Raw genomic sequence first — 22,537 nt, 5'->3', positions numbered from 1 at the left:
TATGTCAGTTTCTTAGGTTCTGTCTACAAAGGTTAAACAGAAGCATGTTACGTCAGAACTGTACTGTCTTTTGCCCACAATCAAGAGGTATCTGGAATATGATATTGCTAATATATTTTGGTTAGTAGCTGAGACCCATTTTATAGATATTCGAGATCTTAGGTTTGGGACAATACAAAGTTTCTGAAGGAGCTAAGCCAGCTTTCGTTGCTATACATCTCTCCTCAATACCACTGAATGTTAGTATTTAAAATCAGTGGGATTTAACATCAAGTAAAACACTATGTTTCAAATCAACAAAGAGGCTTTTGTTTTTTGTTGCGTTAACAGCTCATTATCTGACTTTTGTTTATTCCCATAGTGATTCTCATCCCTGTGTCGGCAAATCTCCTTAATCTTAAAATGAAAGCTAACAGAAAGATACTCTCCTTGTGATAGTCAAAGGGTTAAGCTGATATTTTTCAGTAAAAAAATGATTACATTCTGTTAATATTTTTAAATCACCAGTGTTTTTCTTTATATCAGTTATGCAACTATATGATATGCACCCTGGAAACAAATACACACCATTCTGTTTAAAGACACACACACACACACGTGTAATTATTTCAAAAATACAGTTTTAAAGAAATACGACATAAACAATATTTGCTTTCTGTATAATTCATCATAAGTGAAACCATACCACTGAACAATCATATCCTGTTTGGGCTGTAATGACATCAGAAATACATGTTTATCATCTGCTTTGGACAACTTAGCATGTTTTTGGCCCAGGGCAAAGTGGAACCGAAACCATTTGCAGTTGGCCAAACCAAGATAACCACACATTTCTGAAGTAATTGATACCTAAAAGGAACATAGCCTTTAGATCACAGCTCATGATTTAAGTACACTAATTCTTTAAAGGAGGTTGTAAAGATTTTAAAGAGCGCACTGGACTTCCTCCAAAACGTAGCTTGCAGAAACCATAGTCTACTAAACATGGCAAATAAGATATTCTATACTACTTTATATGCTAACTACCATCTTCTTTTCAGGAACAGAACATGTTTCCTGCATTTTTAAAGCCCGCAGTATTTTTTAAAGAGACCCAGACCAAGTTCTTGTTTTAGAAAAGCATCCACAATAATAAAAAACTCTTATTGACCAACTAACATTTGAGAAAGCAGAATGCAGTTTCCTAGTTGATTTTAGGTTTCCAGATACAACAAAGCAAGATCATTCTCCTGAATCTTTCCTTCAAAACTGTGCATGCCAACACACACACACACACTTCTCCTCTTCCTTCTTGGTTTAACCAATGCAGATATATGCTTGAAATGGATTTGCCCACCCAAATTAATAAGAACTTTGTCACTGCTTAGAGATTTTTGAAATACAAAGCAGTGTATAAATACTTTCAAATAAAATAGATATTTGCAGATGTAATGTTAAACCATGTGTGATGTGTTGAGAAGTTAGGGGCAAAATTGTAGAAATTGTGTAAGGTTGATCTTTTGTTACATTTGGTCCAGTGCCAAATCGTCTTTCTTTGGGAGACATGTGGAAATTGAGGTGGATCTTTGTTTTACCCTGCCTAATAACCTGCAGTAAACCATGCCACTGTGCTGATTTCACAGTTAAGTTCTTAGAAGCAGGGAGTAACTCCCTTCACCCATGAACAAACATAACATGTAGAAAGGAAACATTGCTGGGCCTCCCACCCCTGCTCCCAAATCCATGAGTTAGATGAAGTCTACAGCTGTGGTGTTCGCCATGGGGAAAGACCATATGCGAGGCTTTCCCTTGCAGAGGTCCAGCACTGGGGGCTGGGATTAGGAAGGATGCGGCATTCCGGACAGAGGCAGAAGTGGCCCTGCAATCTGTTTTACATGTTTGCTAGTCTTTCACTTAAGGAATTATCCGGTTTCCAGGCTCCAGTTAGAGCCATGTTCCCTGAAGTCCATGCTGTTCCTCTGCCAGGATAGAACAACAACTTTTATGTGACTCAACAATTGCTTGTCGTACTTGTCAGCTGTATTCAGAAGCTCACTGCCTAGAACACAGCCACCATGGCTGGTCACACTATGGTTATAGCGAATAAGGAAGGGGAGTTGGGAATTCACATTAGAAAGTGGAAAGAGAGAATGGGCAAGTCCAGAGATGTTCCTGATTTTGCAACTCTGGTTAATAAACTGTTGGTGTTGAAAGGCCCCAATGAGAAGTACAGTGGTACCTCGGTTTTTGAACAGCTTAGTTCTCAAACTACTTGGAACCAAAACCCAAAGTTTCTGATTTTTTTCTGGAAGCCGAACATGCTCTGTTCTGAGTATGACTTCCATTTTGAGTGCCACACTTCCGTTTTGCAAGTGAGGGAAGGCAGGCCAGGTGGCAAGCGAGCAGGCACCTGCCACCCTCCAGTCCTGGGTCCCTCCGCCATCGCTGCCACAACAGCAACCATCCCCTCCTCCATCTCTGGCGGCCCCGGCACTGAGTGAAGAAAGGCTGGGCCGGGGTGGCAGAAACATCCTTTGCCTGCCCACCCCAGCCCAGCCTTTCCTCACTCAGCCTGGCTGCCTTCAGGTGGTGCAGGGGCTCTGATGGCGAGGTGGGGGCTCTTTTTAGCTTCTCCCTTGAGGGAAGTGCGGCCGCAAACCCCTCAACAGAAAGTGTGATGGAGCCTGCACCTCCCCAGCTGAGCAGCCCCGATCCAGCTCCTGTTCCCGTGCAAGCAGCAACAGGTTGAGGCTCTCTGAACTGGAAAGTGGGGGCTTTGTGCTGCCTAGCGGAGCAGCCCGATCCCACTCCTACTTGCCTGCAAGCAGGAGCAGGCTGGGGGGTGGGGTGGGGGGTGGGGTGGGGCCATCCCTTGCCTGCTCACTTGCAGCCCCGGCCCAGCCTTCCCTCACTTAGCACCAGGGCCACAGGGCTGCATTCAAAATTAAAACTGAAACTTTCCAGAAAACCACAAAGCCAACAAACTCGCAACTCGTGAAAAAGCAGCAACACAACAAATTGAAAAAAGCAAACCAACCGCAAATGAATCAAAATCACAAGAAAACATAAAACAACACTGACCCTGACCCTAACCCTAAATCTAATCCTTACCCTAACCCTAACCCAGTTGTAAAATTAACCCTAACCCAGAAATGGTCTGGTTAGATAGTAAAATTCATGTTAAATTGCTATTTTAGGGGTTGTTTTTAAAATTCTTAAACGGATTAATCCATTTTGCATTACTTTCTATGGGAAAGTGTGCCTTGGTTTTGGAATGCTTTGGTTTCGGAACAGACTTCCGGAACAGATTAAGTTTGAGAACCAAGGTACCACTGTACCTGGGAAGCAGTCTGTACCATAACGCTTGGAGGTGTCTTGGAGGCAGCAGCAGCCAGAGTCCGTCAGTGGAGGATGTGAGCAGATCATCTGGCCCTCCTTCATATCTACTGGAATTCCTTCTTCTCTTGAGGCATCCGGTGTTTTTGCACCTTTGGCCAGCGAAGTGGGGGTCGCCCCTTAAGGGAGGAGCAAGGGCAAGGGCTGATTAATCAATCAATAGTGTTTGTGGGAGGGGGGCTATTGGTCTGATTTTGTTTTTTGGGGTATGTATTTTGTGTTCTCATTTTGTATTTTTTTGCTGTGAACTGCCCTGTGATCTTTGGTCTAAGGGTGCTATACAAATTTAATAAATAATAACAACAACATTATACTTGAAAGGCTACATGTCAGCATGTCAGAAGTTTCTTGCTGACAGAGAATCAGGAACACCTGAAATTCTTCTACAGGGTCAGGGCCACAATGAAGCCGTGTAGACAGGGGAGCGTATTGCTATAAACAAAAACATAGTTTTTATCCTCAAGTAGTTAAAAACCTATTGTCAGGGAACTGCCATCAGCTCAGAGGCGAGAGGTGGAAGGGCAGTTGTGTTACAGGGAGCCTCCGAAAATCTTGCGAAGCAGCTCCTCCTCTGGCGAGGAGGAAAGCCTCTCCAGTGGGGAGGGGACGCAGGGACCAGGAGATGCTAGGGAGAGCCTCAACACTGAGCCTGAGCAAAGGGGAGGGCAGGCAAGCGCCCCTTTGCCAGCGCCCACTCTGCGCAGTAGGTTTGGGCGGAAGAGGGGAGGAGACGGATGGGGGTCACACGACTGTTATGCTGGGGAAGTTACAAGGACCACCCACTCCCAGATTCTGCTAGCGACTGAGCTAGACATGGACTTGCGACGCTCTTCACTGTAAATATTTTGAAGAAGAAGAGGAGTTTGGATTTGATATCCCGCTTTATCACTACCCGAAGGAGTCTCAAAGCGGCTAACATTCTCCTTTCCCTTCCTCCCCCACAACAAACACTCTGTGAGGTGAGTGGGGCTGAGAGACTTCAGAGAAGTGTGACTGGCCCAAGGTCACCCAGCAGCTGCACCCAGCAGCGGAGCTGCAAACCCGGTTCCCCAGATTACGAGTCCACTGCTCTTAACCACTACACTACACTGGCTCTCATAATAAAGCCTGGAAAAGACAGGTTGGAGTCTTGCCTGTTTGCTCTCGAGCAACCACACCACCACCTGGCACCTATTAAGTAAATGTTATAGTTGACATAAGAATAGAAGAAGATCAGACTACAGGCAGTCCAGTTTTCTGCTCCCATGACGGCCAAGTAGGAGCTTATGAGTAACCTTCAAGCAGGACACCAGCCTTCAGAGGCAGACTGCCTTTGATTCTGGAGTTAATATAGAGCCATCACAAGATCAGTGCTACTGCTATAGGGTAAGGTTACCAGACGTCCCCGTTTCCTGGGGACAGTCCCCAGATTTACAAATCAGTCCTCTGACAAAATCCATCTATTTAGTAGGAAGTTGAAAAGTGTCCCCAGATTCATTGAAAAAAATCTGGCAACCTTACTATAGGGTGTCTTGGAAGCAATGCTCTAATGAGGCAGAAGAAGAAGAAGACTAGAATGATATAAGTGAACATCTTAATCCTTTTGTACTATGCTAAAGTGCTTAAGTAAAAGACCAACCTTTTTAAAAAATAAATAAAAATATTTTGAGGAGGAAAATATTCAGAATGTGAAAACGTTCAATAGAACAAAACTGCCCCTCCATGGCAACAAGAATGAACCAAGATGTCTGCATTGTGGCGCTTGAGGTTGCGTAGGAAAAGAATGGAGAGGAAACGTTACGCTATGAAGATCTTAACTAGCACTTCCCAAAGTGGAGAGAGATTGGCACATGCACAAATTAGCCTAGGGGCCAGGAAAGCGGTACAAAGTCAGATAGCATTTTGTGAAACATATGGCTAGCTTGCTAGATGGTTTTATTTCCCAGCTACAGCTTTCAGCTTCATCCAGTGAGGAAAATGCCACATACAGCAGCATATATTGGAATATAAAAAGGTAAAGGTAAAGGTACCCCTGCCCGTACGGGCCAGTCTTGACAGACTCTAGGGTTGTGCGCCCATCTCACTTAAGAGGCCGGGAGCCAGCGCTGTCCGCAGACACTTCCGGGTCACGTGGCCAGCGTGACGAAGCTGCTCTGACGAACCGGCACCAGAGCAGCACACGGGAACACCGTTCACCTTCCCGCTATAAACTGGTACCTATTTATCTACTTGCACTTAAGAGTGCTTTCGAACTGCTAGGTAGGCAGGAGCTGGGACCGAACGACGGGAGCTCACCCCGTCGCGGGGATTTGAACCGCCGACCATGCGATCGGCAAGTCCTAGGTGCTGAGGTTTTACCCACAGCGCCACCCGCGTCCCTATATTGGAATATAGGAATGAATTATATGTAAAATATATATTTTCAAACATAAGACAAAACATAGAATCATAGAGTTGGAAGTGACCCCAAGGGTCATCTAGTCCAACCCCCTGCAATGTAGGTAACTCAGCTAAAGCTTCCACAACAGATGGCTCTATCCCAAATTCTCTGACAATTTTGGTTAATAGGCAAACAAATACAGGTACGGTATCACATCTATCGTAAGACAGGTGAAATCCCTGCTTTTTACACAACAAGCAGATAGCCAACATACAGAGTGGTCAACATTTGCATGTCTAATATTTATTTTACATTTAACACTGTGAAAACTCGGTGAGTGTAACACTCTGAACATTTCTGGGAACATAAACTGCTGCTTCTAAAACAAGTGGTATGCATATCAAGCTTTTAAGATGTATTAATTTATTTGCAAAGTTACATTTGGTATTGGGATCCCACTAAAATTGTCTCTTGGTAGAAAGCTTTGCTTAGATGGTATTTACACTTTTTAGGGTTACGTTAAGTGCTATTTTTGAATTGGGAACAAATCTGGGTTTGTTTGCTATTTTGCCTTTTCCTGTAACTTGCCAGGAACATCTGCTTAATTAAAATAATAATTTCTGGCCAAGGCACCTTCCAAATGGAATGCACTCCCCATTCTCTGAACACTGATGTGAGTCCATTAGTTGCCGTGTAAATGGGGGCTGTAGGTGAAGGATCCTGCTACATATCAAGGAGCTGAGCTATGTAAACTTAACCTTCCACGTACAGGAAAAAGGTCCAGAATTTACCTCCATTCTCTCTAGTTTTACATCATCAATCTCATCATCTTCCAACAAGCCCAACAGCTCTCCAGTCTGATCAATAGAGATAAGAAAATCTTGAGCAATTTTCTGACGTTTATTGGTGCTGCTGCTACTGACTCTGTCTGAAAGAAATTGAAGGGAGAAACAAACAATTTGATTTGATCCTGGTGTTATCATTGACGAAGTACATAATATATATGAAAAGATAACACCCAGGCACTGAAGAAATGTGAAGTTCTAAGACTCATTGTTTCTATTATGGTCTCCAATTTCTCAGAAATCACTCAGCTTGCTTATGGCTGATTCAAATTTGGTGCAATGTTGTTCACTATATCATGCTCAAAATCATAATATGGCATACCATAATGGCTAATGACATGACAGTCTCTTCACCCCTTTCTGGGCAGTCGCTTTCTGGCATAGATCCATGTCAAACTTACTTTGAGGTATGTCCTTCATGTAATCTACCACAATATCCCAACAAGCCTCAGTTTTAAGGAGGACACAGGAAACATAATACAGACATACCTTGGAAGTCAAACTGAATTCACTCCAGAAGTCCGTTCAACTTCCAAAATGTTCAGAAACCAAGGTGCGGCTTCCGATTGGCTGCAGGAAGCTCCTGCACTCAACTGGAAGCCGCGGAAGCAGCGTTGGACGTTCGGCTTCCAAAAGAATGTTCACAAACCGGAACAATCACTTCTGGGTTTGTGGTGTTTGGGAGCCAAAGGCGTACAAAGGCGTACCAAGGCGTTCAGGATCCAAGGTATGACTGTAAAACCAATCACACGAATCATATAAATCTCAAATGTGAAATGGGTGTGGTAGAAGTTACTTTCACCTGACAGGATGGCAGTGTGTATGACTACTTGATTGACAAAAATTAATATTATTAGGCTGGAACCCAATACATGGGATTATGTCCAGGCATTCATAGTTCTTTGTGTGTAAGTTCCATTAAACTTGTCCAAGTGTCCTGAGCGCAGTGGAGGCCTCCTCTCACAGTTCATGGGCTTCAAGGGAATGTCTGCCATTTCCAGCAGCAACCTCTCCCGTGGCTCTCCTTTCTCACATCTCGCTACTCCTCCACCATCATCGCTCTGCTGCTGTCCTTCCTCGCACTTATCTGCATCAGTCCTGGTCTTCTTCCATCTGCACTGTCTTCCAACACCCCCATTTTTTAATTTTTAAGGAGGTTCCTGAGTTCCAGTCAGGCTGGGATTTACATTTATGAAATATCATCTCTAATCTCAGATAAAGTGTTGTTGATTATGGTTACTTAGTGGTGAAAGAAGTGCATTCCATACATTCCCAGAAACACCTTAGCTATTTTCACATTTTCAAAACATAATATTTAAGCAAGAAGATGAGTAATGCTGCTTCCGCCAAAACACAACTATTTATGGGACAGAAAGCCTCTATAGCTTTACCTCAGACAACCACAGACATTGTCTGGCCTTGGTCAAATCTCTTTCTGTCAGCCTCAGTTCTAAGTCTGTACTTGGGAATTATAAGTAACATGCATGCTGTCTTTAAAGATTTTCTGCCATGGCCTGATCACCTAGCCGCAAACAAGTCATGGGCAGAGGGATTGGGGTGGGGTGGAGGGGGGTGAGGCAAATGTGAAGAGCTGAGTTGTGCTTCAAGCATCACCACTTTTGGGAAGACACCAGCTGCCGCTGCCCATAGAGAAGGGAGAGGAGAAAGTTTTTTCAGTCCACTGCCGGTGTACAATTTAAAACACCTCCAAGCTATATATCAGAATTAAGTGATTTTAGATTATGGTTGCTTCATAAAATATGTCAGATTCTTTGATAATAAATTAACAAAATGCCTATTCAAATTAATTTTAAAGCCAACCACCTTCCCCTTTCCACTTGGAGGCTGCCACACGTAAATTACACATGCTGAAATCAATTAAGCCTTTTAATCAGCACCAGTTGCTTAGCTCAACACAGCTCTTGACATTAAACAGGTCTACTTATCATTTGGTTGCTGGACTGCCATACTGCACTTTTATAAGTAATTTGAAAGGAAAAACACAAGGCTAAATGGAGTTCCCAAGTAAGTAAATATTTTTGGGTGTCTAAAGTTATCTGCATGAGGAATATATTTTCCGTTTGGTATATACAGTTTGTATGCTGAATACTCCCCAAAGAAATACATTCATTCATTCATTTATTTATTTATTTATAAATAATATATTTTTATTAAATATTTCTTGGTTTACAAAAGTATGTGCAATGTCTCTTTTTCAAGTTGCGTTTTCTGCAGATCAGTTTCATTTGTTGAGACATTAGTGTTACATTAGGAAGAAAAGGGAGGAAGAGGTGGAGGGGGGAATGGTGAGAGGGGTGGGGTCGGGGGGGGCAATGCTTCTATTCTACTTAGCATATGTGCGGGGTTTTGTGTCAGCATCACTTGTGTGGGTTCTCTTTACTATTTGCTTGTCTTCCTTTGGTGGTGAGAGAGGTTGGGGTTGGCCTAGGGTGTGGTTGTTTGTGATTGGCTGTGGTGAACTTTCTTTTTGTGTGTGAGTGGGGTGTGTGTGTGTGTGTGTGTGTGTGTGTGTGTGTTTGGATCAGGTTAGCCAGATTGATTTGTATGCTGTTGGTGGATTCTTGTCACTGTCTTGTTGGGCTGTGTATGTGATGAAGGGTAACCATACCGGGGTGAAGACGTCTTCTTCTGTTTGTCCCCGTGTCAGTTTTAGTTTGTTGGTTAGTTTTTCTAATAAGGCTGTTTGATACCATTGGTCCATGCTTACTCCTGACAGGTCTCTCCAGCGTCTGGCTATGATGTTTCTGGCTGCTGAGAGTAGGTGGGTTATGAGTTATTTGTGTTGTGAGTGGCATTATTGTCTTGGAAGATGTTTAGTAGGGCCAGTTCTGGAGTGACTTCTAATATTTGCTTAGTTATTTTGCATATTTATTGTATGATTGATGTCCAGAAGAGTTGGATTTTAGGACATTCCCACCATATGTGGAACTACATGCCTGTGGAGGTGAATCCTCTCCAGCATTTTGGTGAGGTTCCTGGGCGTATTAGCATTAGTTCCTGTGGTGTTAGGTACCACCTGTAAGTGAGTTTCAGAGTGAGTTCTTATCTTTTTGCTGATATGGATTTAAAGGGAGTTTTAGACCAGAAATACAATTTATTTACAAGTTTACCTACCTTCAAGAAGATCATCTTCTTCAATGCCTTTGACAACTTTAGATTTGTAGTCTCGGAAAAACATATATTTAAGTAGCCTTCTAAGCTTTTTCTAGGGAGAAAGAAGAGAAGAGTGCTAATAACAATGGATACAAACACTGCCTGCCAGAGTAAGAAACATAGCTCCAACTGAGAGACACAGCCGCTACCTTAGAACACATACACAAAATTACAAACACACTCATTGATATAATCAAAGTTGCAGGGTGCACAGAAAGGCGTCATTAGGTTGCCAGTGCAGAAATCCGCTGGCTTCAGTGTTCCTTGGTGCCCTTCAAAAGTGGAAGATCTAGGGACTTCCGGGTTGGCGCCATCGCCGAATGGCGGACTCCCTCCGAGCTCCGGAGGGAGTCTGCTCGGCAGGGGCTGGGTCCTACCGCGCCGGCGACGCGGGGACCCTTAAAAACCACGGGCACGGAGTCCGTGGACATGGGTGACTCGGCTTGCACCATTAGCGCCCTCCCGACTCGTGAAGGAGCCTTTTTAAAGGCTTCGGATCGGGTGCCGGGGAGCGGCGTGGTGCTTTGAGTCTTCTGCTTTCCCTGCCGAGCGCAGCCGCATGCCATTCGACGGAGAGCGCTGACTTCTTCCATTGAAAATTTGGACTATTAACAACAACCCGTGAGTAATTGGGAAACCGGGTTCAAAATTTCGGATTTGGCACGAGCGGGGGCGATTTAAAAAGGAAGTCAATCCCCCCCCCTACTGTAAGCATTCCAGAACAAGGACTGGGTAACCAAGGTCCAAAGGGAAGTATACTTCTGATAAAAATCATTAATTTCACGATGGGAAATTATAAGAACTGTGCTGGAGGAGAAGAGTGGAGGGTGAGAAGAAAAATGCAACCCCCCCCCCCGGGAACCGGGGCGATTCGCGGAGCCTGGTGAAGAGAGACGGAGACTTTGACAGCTGTCAAAGTAGCTGTCAAAGCTGGAGAATATAAAGAGGACTTTGTTTATGAGGACTTTGCTGGTTAATTTTGTTACAATTTGCTATAATATGGATATAAACTGTTGGAAAATAAGCAACAATTTGATTTTTGGATTAGAGGATACAAAGTTATTACAATCCCCCTAGAGGGGTTTCGGGACATTACAAGAACGGTCGTAAGTGGAAAAATACTCTGGGATTCGCACAGGACTTGTTATCTTCTGGGAAAGCTGCAAAACTGAAATAGTATTTTGTCTACAGAGGTATTTACATTAAAGGAGACAATAGAATTTTCTATTGAAGAAAGGAAGGGACTGGACGTAAGTTTTTGTTCCTGAATAACAAACCTCTGTAGAGATACCAGATTTCTGAATTAGAAAGTTTTAGCAGCTGAACAGGACAAGAAACCTGAGAAAGTGAGGAATAAGAAGAACAAAGGACTGATTACGACACGGAAAGAACAACGGGAGGAGTGGTAAAGATCAAGGAAATTAAAGGCCTTTGTTAGATTGGACACTTGAAGTTAAATATTATTAAAATTAATAAATTAAAAGAAAACCGGCAAGATGGAATCGGGGAGAAATCTGGTCATGAATTGAGACTTCCAAGCTGATAATGTATAGACTGATGGACATGGGGAATTCAAACCGGGGAAGGGGGGGGGGGAGATTTGGAATCCAAAGGCTGTGTAACCATCTTTTGAATTTTTCTATATCTCTTATTTTCTATTTCTTTATATAACTTACGCATGTCATTTTATTTTGATTGGACGTGTTTAAAAAAAGGGAATTCGTGGAAGGAACTGGGGTGGATCTTGGGGAAAATCTTTTTTCTTTTCTTGTTAATGATGTGGGACGGTGGTAAGATTTGTACAATTCAATTTGGATAGTGGGTTAAACAAATTAAGCTTCAAATTGGGAGTGAGAGCTTGTAGAACCAAATTAAGGAAAGGGGAATACAGTCGGGGGGGAGGGGGGAGTCCCAGAAAGTAGGCAATGAAAGTAAGGTTTTTAAATATCTTTTTTTTTCTTTTTTCTTTGTATTTTTATATTTTTGGAAACTTTAATAAATATGATTTAAAAAAAAAATAAAATGCCCTGAGGAATTAAAAAAAAAAAAAAAAGTGGAAGATCTATTAATAAGGCAGGATTTGGAGAATAGCGTGCTTTTGAAAAGAAAATTACCTGAAATTTTTGGTTTAGAAAAAAAAATACATGCACTTGCACAAGTCCTCTGTTTAACTTAAGTACCGTATTTTTTGCTCTATAACACGCACCCGACCATAACACGCACGTAGTTTTTAGAGGAGGAAAATCCGTAGGCATGCCACCCGTAGGCATTCCCTCCATAACACGCACAGACATTTCCCCTTACTTTCTAGGAGGAATAAAGTGAGTGTTATGGTGCACAAAATGTGGTACATTCACCTAGCATTTTCACATGGCAAAGTCTGCCAATCAGTTCATTGACAAACTATATGCGACAATGATCATGTCATTAAAAAGCACACTGTGGTCATTCATTTAACAGTAGGCGTGGTAAGGGATTTTCATTGGGACTGTAGCACATGGGAGAAGGCTTAACCCTTCATTCTCCAGCCACATTCCATATTAAAATGGCAATGTGTGTGTGTGTGTGCGTGTTTGTGTCAACAGGGTTCTCCAGAAAGCTCAAACTCCCACCACCACTATGTGCTGCTATATTGATTAAAATCAGGACCTCTACTTCTACTAGCACATTTGTAAATTAACTGACATTCTCCCAAATTTGTTTTCATGTGCTGCTTGCCCCAGGTCCTACTCAAGGCACCAAGCAATTGTGTCTCATAACTTTGATTAAAATAGGCTTCAGAATTGCATAAATGAACACATCTGAGCACCTTTTATGCACTGGAGGGGGGGGAGAGATATAATCTTCCAACTGGGATAGCTCAGATGGTAGAATATAAGGCTCTTAATCTCAGGGTCGTGGGTTCCAACCCCATGTTGGGCAAAAGATTCCTGCATTACAGGGGGCTGGACTAGATGACCCTTGGGGTTCCTTCCAAAGCTAATGTTCTCTAATTCTCTTATCTGTTTTGCATGCTTAAAGCAAGATCTGGACTATTTAGGAACTGTAAATGGGAAAGTATTGATGTCAAGAACCTGAAGAATCAAGGATGCTTTAAACTCTTGGCAGATCAGAAAGGACTAACTGGGCTGTGCAGCTAGCTGCTTTCCCACAAAGAAATAATTTATCTGGATGGAATTACATTTCATTTGTACAATCTGAAACAAATGTACAATATGAAGCGAGATGCAGAATAATTAGTTATAATAAAATTCTGCCTATACTTTATTTAAAACATGGTAGCCATATATTTTAACAGAATATTTTTTCCAACCATTATTTTAATAGTTGCATTTAATAACTGTACCTTATCTTTGCGCATCAAAAAAATAAGATCTTCTGCAGAGATTACTCTTGCTCCTCTCATTTGAGAAACTTCAGAGGCTTGTTGTAACTGTAAACAAACAGGCAGGACAAGAAGAGTGATAACAGCACTAGCATTTGTTTGAAGGTGCTTACTGAAATTCATTAGACATAAAATATAGCCATATACAGAAATTATGGCTTGGGAAGACCTCAAAATTCCAAGCCAAAGCATGATTCCTCAGTAACAAAATAAAACACCAGCAAAATTACAAACTCCTTCTTTGTTATCTGTTTGGGATTTTCTGATTTGCCAGCTGCTATTGCAACATTTCATTTTGGGTCTTTACCTCAAGGAAAATTCATGGTATCCTACAAGCAATCATAGTGTGTGAAACATCCTGTAACATTGAAGGGAAGAATCTAGCTTTTGCATCAATAGGGCAAAAAAAAAAAAAAAAGAGAGAAATGTAATGTTTATAGAATACCCACAAATATACTACTACAACCCAATGCTAACTTTCCTTCCTCTCTCTCTCTCTCTCTCTCTCTCACACACACACACACACACACACTTACATTTTTTAAAAAATTCAAAGGATACCCTCTTTGAGTGCTGATGCTAAGAACCCCTCCATTGTGGCACAAGGTCATTGTTGGCATCCATCTTTCTCAAGAGACAATGGAGTGCTTTTCTGGGGGTTATGTCAAACCACTGTGTTAGCAGCACCAGTGAATTTCCAGAGGCTCAAGCCTGGGCAGTGTGTCTGGAGATATTGGGCTGCCTGGACACCAAGGCTCCCCTCTTGGCCTCTCTGATGTGGTCCAAAGGAAAGCGGAGCAGGACGTTTGCCACCAGCTTGGCTGCAGGAGTTGACACATCTAAAACACTTCTATATGCCAAGAGTAAGTTTGTAAGGTTCAATCCTGCTTCTATTTGTCCAGGCAATGCTCATTCCCCAATGGCTTCTTTCCTGTAAGGACACTCTCACTCTCTCTCTCTCTCTCTCTCTCTCTCTCTCTGTGTGTGTGTGTGTATGGATTTAGGAAGATGAAAGATGCAAAATGAACAATGGGTGCTGGTGCAGACTTAATTTTTGGAAAGCCTAAGCTATGTTAAAATTTACTTTCACATCTGTAAGATGAAACAATAAATAGAAATAATTTTTCTCTCTCTCTCTCACACACACACACTCACACACACACACACACACACACACTCTCACACACATATATAATCTTACTCACCTTTCACAAAATGCACCTGAAAACAATTTTAAGAAATTCTAACCTTCACATGCCAATGGTTTTACTCTAGTAGTGGCTGAATAAGTATATTATTAATCTAAGATCTCATGCTGGTATGACTTGAAATAGGCCTATTCAGAAGTTAAAAAGATCAACAAAAACAGTAGCTGTTTCTAATATGGAAGTGGGGTGGGGGCAAGCTTTCAGTTTTGGCAAGTTTTCAGCAGGAAAAAGATTCAGTCAATAAATCATAATACTGGACTGCATTATTCCCCCCCCCCCCCCAGTCTAATCACATGCACACAAAATGTGGACTGTATCTGGTATGCACAACACAAAACATACTGCACACAAAAAATTCACATTATTTCCTTTGAAATGCTCAGGAGGCCTTTGCAGCTACAAAGACAAGAGAACTTTCAGGAATTCAGAAGTCACAGTAACATAATCTTCCTTGAAACTGAACTGGAAAGTATAAGAATGTGAAAAATGATAGTTCTCTTTCTTTGGCACAGAAAAGTGGCTTCTTATTCTGATTAGTTTAAGGATACACAAGGTACTTAAATTTCCATCATAAAGTATAGAAAAGCTGGGTAAAATTATAATACAAAGAACAGGATGAATACCTCATTGGTGTAATTTGGATGAACCCAGAGGACTTACATCCAGCATGCATTTACTCAATAAGTGCTTAGAAAATTGATGTTAGTATGCTGATAATACAACACATATTTTTCAAATTTCGCACAGATCTACAGAAGCCTTCAAATGAAACAGATAATATAAAGCTCTGTTGGATAGAAGGTAACACAATTTTAATACACTGCGACCACAACACAATACATAGTAGGGTGTGTTTATGCCCACTATTTTAATACACCTGCGTGTATCTGTGGCCACAGGGTGCCAAGCAACACTACTGTGATTTAGCCACTTAATTCCATTAGACAAGGGCTGCAGGCAGACCTACATGCATTCCATGTTTTTTGTGTAAAATCCAGCTTCCTACAGATGCACACACAGATGACGGAGAAGGGGCTTCTCAGTGTGTGTGATATCAGGATGGGGCCATTTGTTGGCCTACATGGGAATGCTTGACGAGGTACTCTATATGGTACTCTTATTTTAAAAAAATTGTATCACCAGTTTCTTGAAAACATGAATTAAAGGGGCCTAATTCTGGTGAAAGTGAAATTATTGGTGAAAACAGCACATCACAGTAGTTAGAAAATGGAATGCCTGTGTTTTGGGGCCCATGGGCCAATTTGGAAACAGCTGGTTAATACAGTGGTACCTCTGGATGCGAATGGGATCTGTTCCGGAGTCCCGTTTGCATCCTGAAGCGAACGTAACCCACATCCAAGCGTCTGCGGGTCACGGGTCGCGTTTCGCCGCTTCCGCGCATGACGTCATTTTGACCGTCTGCGCATACGACGAAACTCGGAAGTAACACGCTCCGTTACTTCCGGGTCGCCGCAGCACACAACCCGAAAATACTCATCCCGAAGCTACTTTAACTCGAAGTATGACTGTACCACGGCCAACTAGATGCCTGTGGGAAACCAGCACGCAGGTTTCCGACCTCCTATTTCCCACCACTTTAGAGCACGTGTGGGAAACCTGTGGCCCTCCAGATGTTCTTCAGCTCCCATCAGCCCCAACGGTCAGGGATGATAAGAGTTGTAGCCCAACATCTGGTAGATCCGGTCCCACTCATAGGTCCAGAGTGGCCCATACAACTTCCAATTTATGAGGCCCCTTGTCATAATAAAATAATTGCCAACATATACCAGTATCTATATCAGTTAACAAATAAATTATGTATTTTAACAATCACACTTCTTAATTGCTTACTGTTGCAGCTCCAGCCTAAGAGACTGGACCAAAATTTGCAGAATGCTCATAAAAAGAAGAATTTGTGAAACTTATCAAATTCCAAAGCCACCCCCTTTCCTCAACTGGTCATGGGGTGGGACACAGATTCCCCAGCCTTGACTTAGAACAAGTAGAAATACAGTGGTACCTCGGGTTAAGTACTTAATTCGTTCCGGAGGTCCGTACTTAACCTGAAACTGTTCTTAACCTGAAGCACCACTTTAGCTAATGGGGCCTCCTGCTGCTGCTGCGCCGCTGGAGCACAATTTCTGTTCTCATCCTGAAGCAAAGTTCTTAACCTGAAGCGCTATTTCTGGGTGAGTGGAGTCTGTAACCTGAAGCGTATGTAACCTGAAGCGTATGTAACCCGAGGTACCACTGTAGTAACATTTACATTGTGAAAGGATGGTGAGAAAAAACAAAGGAACTTGCTGAATGGTGTTTCCTCTTTACTGCAACCGCAAAAAATATGTAATGAAATCTATTATGCAATTACACTGGATCAAACAACAGGAAAGGAAAGGAATACCAAAGCCAAAGCAACCCCATAAGAATAAATTATTGCACTACTTTTTTGTTCAGGTTCTAACATATGAAATAAAATTGTCCGAGCAACTTAGGATCAAACTATCAAGAAGCTAGTTCAGATGTCTTTTTCAATAAGCAGGATACATACAACTTTCATTTTAAAAGTTCATCAAGCTAATTCCCAAGAGTGAAATATAAGACACATCACTACCTTGAGGCCCTTCATTATTTTAAGACAGAACCACAAAAAAACCCCTGTGCCTCAGTGTTGTTACACACTAGCTTTTAAATTCATTTTTCCTGTTCAACTTCCACAGAGAAGTCTGTGTGTTTTTAGCCTATGAAACCTAGTCCCATCACATGTGGATATCTGCAAAGGAACCCCAGCATGGGAGCAACTTCTTTTGCCTATGCATGGACTCCACGTGATCCGTAGCACCATGCAACTGTGTGTCCTCTTGCATGTGCAGCTGCTTACATGTTGGAGTTCCTTGGCAGAGGCTTCCTTGCCAGAACTACGCCTGAGGAAAGAGTGCCAGAGTCAGCGCTAGCAGTTCAGCCCTACTCCAGTCTCACCACATGAGCGCACTACATGTGAATTAAAGCAAGAACACAATTTAATGAGCTCCTGATGGGCCACCATACATGTGGGTTTCCCTTGTCAGGATGGGAGGGATTGCAAGTCTTTCACATTTGCCTTTCACCAAAAATATGATTGGCTTAACAGTATTGTAATGGTCAGTCTCGGCAGTCATGGAAGTTACAGCTGAACAACAACTAGAAAGCCTCAGGTTCCCCATCTCTGCCCTAAAATCTCCTCCTTAAGCTTGGAGAGGGGGGTGCACTATTTTGTGCCTCTAACTTTTACAAGGAATCAGAGGTTTTTCAGGAAATGTTAGCATCTTTGATTGAAGTAATAACCTGCTCAGGTGTTATGTGTTCTAATTTGCTTAAGAACATTACCTGGTGTGTGAAAATCAGCACTTTGGAAAATGGGCAACCTTTGATGATATATTATGACCAGCATGACCACAAAGAAATAATAGGGTAGGCTCTTGGTCAACAGGCTTCCCCAAAACATTCACTCTCTTCAGGGACTTCTAAGGGTACACTTGTGAAGAACTATAAATGAGTGATCAATAAAATCATGCTGCCTATAATGGAGCAGGTGGACTGAAGGTAAGGCATTGTACCTTGATCAGGATTTTTAAATAAATGAATAAGAGGTCTTTGGCTTTTTCAGCTCCCAGAACAGAACATGATGTTAAGGCCTTAATGGAATTTGCAGACCAAATATAATGATTCCTTCCTTTTGTCCACTTTTCTTCTCTCTCTTTCTCTCTGCTCCTTGGTTTTCTCTCTCCTTAGGTATTTCTTTTTGTTTTCTCTTTTCCTTTTTTATATTAAATAGCTGTTTTATTTCAGTATATTATAAAAATAATCTTTATTGGTTTATTTATTTAGTCAATCAATAATTAATTATAAGAGGGGAAACGACATTTGGTAGGTGAGAGCAATATTTCTCAAACTGTGGGTGAGGGATCCGCAGCAGGCCCCAGCACTGCAGCCTACGAAGGAGGTCCTACTGTAGCTTTTGGTTGAACAGACCCCATCAGCAACAGCTCCAAATGGAGTAGCAGTAGTAGTAAACAACAACAACAACAAAGAAGAAAGCTGTTGTGGGAGGAGGAAGTGAATGTAAAAGGAGCAGGAAGGTTGGATGGGGGGGAAATGGCAGTTGGGGGATGGGCATGGGAATGCAACTTAAGTGTGAAATGAAAGGAGGAGGAGAAATAATAGATGAGCGAAAATACTTTTGAGAGGCACATGGGGAAAATCAGCAAATTCTGCCTAAAATGTCCTGGTGCCTCCAGAGCCAATATCTGTATGTAGGTTAATTTTCCAAAGAGGAATTATATATCAACAGAAAATGATGCCAGGAAATGCTAGCTGCTAGGGAGGTGTTTGAGTGAGTTCCTGCACCTCTTTTTCTAGAAAAATAACATTGCATGTCATTTTGGTGAGAGAATGCAACACCCCTTCTCGTTCTCTTAGGGTTTCTACTGAGACATGAAAAGAAACAAGGCGGTCCTGAGGAAAATGGAGCAGCAAAAGCAATAGGGCAACGTGGGGCCTTTAAAGGTAAAACAAAAAACAAAGGCCAGCACTTAGAATTAATCACAATTGAAAAAACAATGATTACAAAAGTCGCTGGTATTGGTGTTCTCTGTTCAGTCTGCCTGCTCCACTTAATACCCACCTAAGTCATATTCTGGGAACAAGCGCAACTTCCAAGCTGTGTTCAGTTCAGAAAATGCATCATAATAATCTAACCTCAAAGTAATTAGGAAATGAGTGCCTGAGGATAGTATTATTATCTCATTTCTTGAAGAAAGGGAGAAGATGGCACCCCAGCAGAAGGTGTTCAAAGGTCCTCCTGGCTACCGTCTGTTTCTGGCCCACCCAGAAAGAAGGTGAGATCCAGGAGTCTTCCAAATCCGTAAGCCTGATATGGGGGAGTGCACTGTGCATTGCATGTTGGGTCATTTTACAGCAGGCAACTACTGTGCACTGGAGCCAATCGCTCCCATTCAGAGGGTCTGGCGCTGCCTGCTTGCCCACCATACTGGTCTGTTGGCTCCAGGGCGACAGGCCCTAAGCAGTAGAAGCAAGGATAGGGACAGAGCAGATTTGCCTTTGAAAGTTTAGAAATCATTGTTTTTATAGTATTCGCTGCTTTTTAAAGCTGCTTCTTTGTTATTAATAAAGCTTGGAATTGATGGTGGTGACTCAAGTGGTTTGAAATGGTGACAAAAAGGTTGTTTGTCACCATTTCAAACCACTTGAGTGGGGGGGGGGAGAAAGAGAGGGAGAAATAATGCAGGAAGAGATAATTGCCAACTGCTCTTAGAACAAGTGTTCAGGTTTTCTACCACCATCCTTTTTGGGTGTGTTTGTTTTAGAAATCATCTTAGCAAATTGCCATGAATGCTGCATCGTTGTTTTCACTGTTCTGTATGCTTCTGTTTTGTTTTGTTTTGATTTGATTCTTTTCCAAATTGAGAAGAGTCACAACAGCCCCTAAATTGTTTTAAAGGGAGAAATTGATGCTTTTGAATTATGGTGCTGGAGGAGAATCTTGAGAGTCCCACGGACTGCAAGAAGATCAAACGTATCCATTCTGAAGGAAATCAGCCCTGAGTGCTCACTGGAAGGACAGATCGTGAAGCTGAGGCTCCAAGACTTTGGCTGCCTCATGAGAAGAGAAGACTCTCTGGAAAAGACCCTGATGTTGGGGAAGATGGAGGGTACAAGGAGAAGGGGACGACAGAGGACGAGATGGTTGAACAGTGTTCTCGAAGCTACAAACATGAGTCTGACCAAACTGCGGGAGGCAGTGGAAGACAGGAGTGCCTGGCGTGCTCTGGTCCAGGGGGGCACGAAGAGTCGGACACGACTAAACAACAACAACAAAATGATCTGTCTTGAAAAAACAGCAACAAACAATACACACCAGTTAAGTTCAGCAAATGCCTTGCTGAAATCAAGGTAGGCTACATCCACTGCGTTCCCTTCATCTACCAGGCTTGTAATTCTGTCAAAAAACGAGATCAGGTTAGTCTGACATGACTTATTTTTCAGAAATCCATGCTGACTATTGGTGATCACAGCATTCCTTTCTAGGTGCTCACAGACTGTTTGCTTAATGATCTGCTCCAGAATCTTCCCTGGTATTGATGTCAGACTGACTGGGCGGTAATTATTTGGGTCCTCTCTTTTCCCCTTTTTGAAAATAGGGACAACATTTGCCCTCCTCCAGTCTGCCGGGACTTCGCCTGTTCTCCAGGAATTCTCAAAGATGACTGCCAGTGGTTCTGAGATCACATCTGCCAGTTCTTTTAATACTCTTGGATGCAGTTCATCTGGCCCTGGAGACTTGAATACATCTAAACTAGCCAAGTATTCTTGTACTATCTCCTTAGTTATTCTGGGCTGTGTTTCCTCTGCTGAATCATTTGCTCCAAATTCTTCAGGTCGGGCATTGTTTTCTTTATCGGAGAAGACTGAGGCAAAGAAGGCATTGAGGAGTTCAGCCCTTTCTGTGTCCCCTGTTTGCATTTCACCATCTTCTCCTCTGAGTGACCCCACTGTTTCTTTGTTCTTCCTTTTGCTACGAACATACCCATAAAAGCCTTTTTTGTTGCTTTTAACCTCTCTAGCAAGCCTGAGTTCATTCTGTGCTTTAGCTTTTCTGACTTTGTGTCTACACGTGCTGGCTATTTGTTTGAATTCCTCTTTGGTGGTTTCCCCCCTTTTCCATTTTTTGTACACATCCTTTTTTAATCTTAACTCAGTTAAAAGTTCTTTAGATAGCCACCCTGGCTTCTTTAGGCACCTTCCATGTTTCCGTCTCATTGGTATTGCCTGACGCTGTGCTTTTACTATCTCCCTCTTAACAAACTCCCAGCCATCATGAACTCCCTTTCCTTTTAGTATTACTGTCCATGGGATCTCACCCAGCACTTCCCTAAGTTTTATGAAGTCGGCTTTCTTAAAGTCAAGAAATTGAGTTCTAGTATGCTTGGCTGCTCCTTTCCACTGTATAGTAAACTTCAGAAGAGCATGATCACTCGCGCCTAATGATCCTTCCACTTCTACCCCACTAACCACTAACTAATCAACATTGGTTAGGACCAGATCTAAAATGGCTGTTCCTCTTGTTGCTTCTCCCACTTTCTGGACAATGAAGTTGTCTGCAAGGCCAGTGAGGAATCTGTTTGACCTTATGCTCTTGGCTGAGTTTGACATCCAACAAATATCCGGGTAATTGAAGTCCCCCATTACTACTATCTCCCTTCCTTTTGCATGCTTGGCCATCTGTTCCAGGAAGGCATCATCTATGTCCTCCGTTTGGCTTGGGGATCTATAGTAAACTCCCACAATGAGGTCACTGTTATTCTTCTCTCCCTTAATTTTGACCCAAATGCTCTCACTTTGGCTTTGAGGTTCTAAATCTTGGATCTCTTCACAGGTATACACATCCCTGACATATAACACCACTCCTCCTCCTTTCTCGTCTGGTCTGTTTCTCTGAAATAGGTTGTATCCCTCCATTATTATTCCAATTGTGGGACTTATCCCACCAGGTTTCAGTGATGCCTATTATGTCATATTTAGTTTGCTGTACCAAGAGCTCAAGCTCATCTTGTTTATTTCCCATGCTTTGCGCATTAGTGTACAGACATTGAAGTCCATTAATCATTCCCCCGTGACTCTTATTTAAGGATTTTTTCCTCCCACCACTAGGTCTGCATGCTGTTTGATCCATTTGGTCTATGACATTTGGATGATCATCTTCATCAATTGATAGACTCCTACCTTCAGGAGCACTGTCTCCCTCCCCCACATTAGTCAGCTTAAAGCCCTCCTGATGAGGTTTCTGAGATTTTTGGCAAAAACATTCCTCCCAACCGTTGTGAGGTGCAGCCCATCGCTTGCCAGAAGTCATAGAATCATAGAATCATAGAGTTGGAAGAGACCACAAGGGCCATCGAGTCCAACCCCCTGCCAAGCAGGAAACACAAGTCCATCTTCAAGAAACTGCAGTCCGTGATCTAAGAATCCAAACCGTTCCTGTTTACACCATTTGCGAAGCCAGCTGTTCACTTCCACTATTTTTCCCTCTCTCCCTGGGCCACGTCGTTCAACTGGGAGGACAGATGAGATGACAATTTGTGCATTTAATTGCTTCAATTTCCTGCCCAGAGCCTCGTAGTCTCTTTTGATCTTC

The 22,537-nt window shown here is 42.4% G+C and overlaps 1 protein-coding gene across 6 annotated transcripts in view; it reads right to left on the bottom strand.

Moving 5' to 3' along the window:
* Positions 1 to 22,537, bottom strand: part of SUPT3H (SPT3 homolog, SAGA and STAGA complex component) — a gene marked incomplete at its 5' end in the record, with an annotated part of 301,070 nt that overhangs the window by 132,074 nt on the left and 146,459 nt on the right. For all 6 annotated transcript variants that reach the window (XM_080997474.1, XM_080997476.1, XM_080997477.1 and 3 more), the window contains 3 exons: positions 6,526 to 6,662; positions 9,715 to 9,805; positions 13,100 to 13,186. In XM_080997474.1, the coding sequence (XP_080853600.1) occupies positions 6,526 to 6,662; positions 9,715 to 9,805; positions 13,100 to 13,186 (315 nt within the window). The remainder of the gene's footprint in view (positions 1 to 6,525; positions 6,663 to 9,714; positions 9,806 to 13,099; positions 13,187 to 22,537) is intronic.

Source organism: Podarcis pityusensis (genome assembly GCF_964106645.2).
Source record: "Podarcis pityusensis genome assembly, chromosome: 3".
Lineage (NCBI taxonomy): Eukaryota > Metazoa > Chordata > Lepidosauria > Squamata > Lacertidae > Podarcis > Podarcis pityusensis.
The sequence above is the reverse complement of the archived record's forward strand: the minus strand, read 5'-3'. Positions and strand labels throughout refer to the sequence as shown.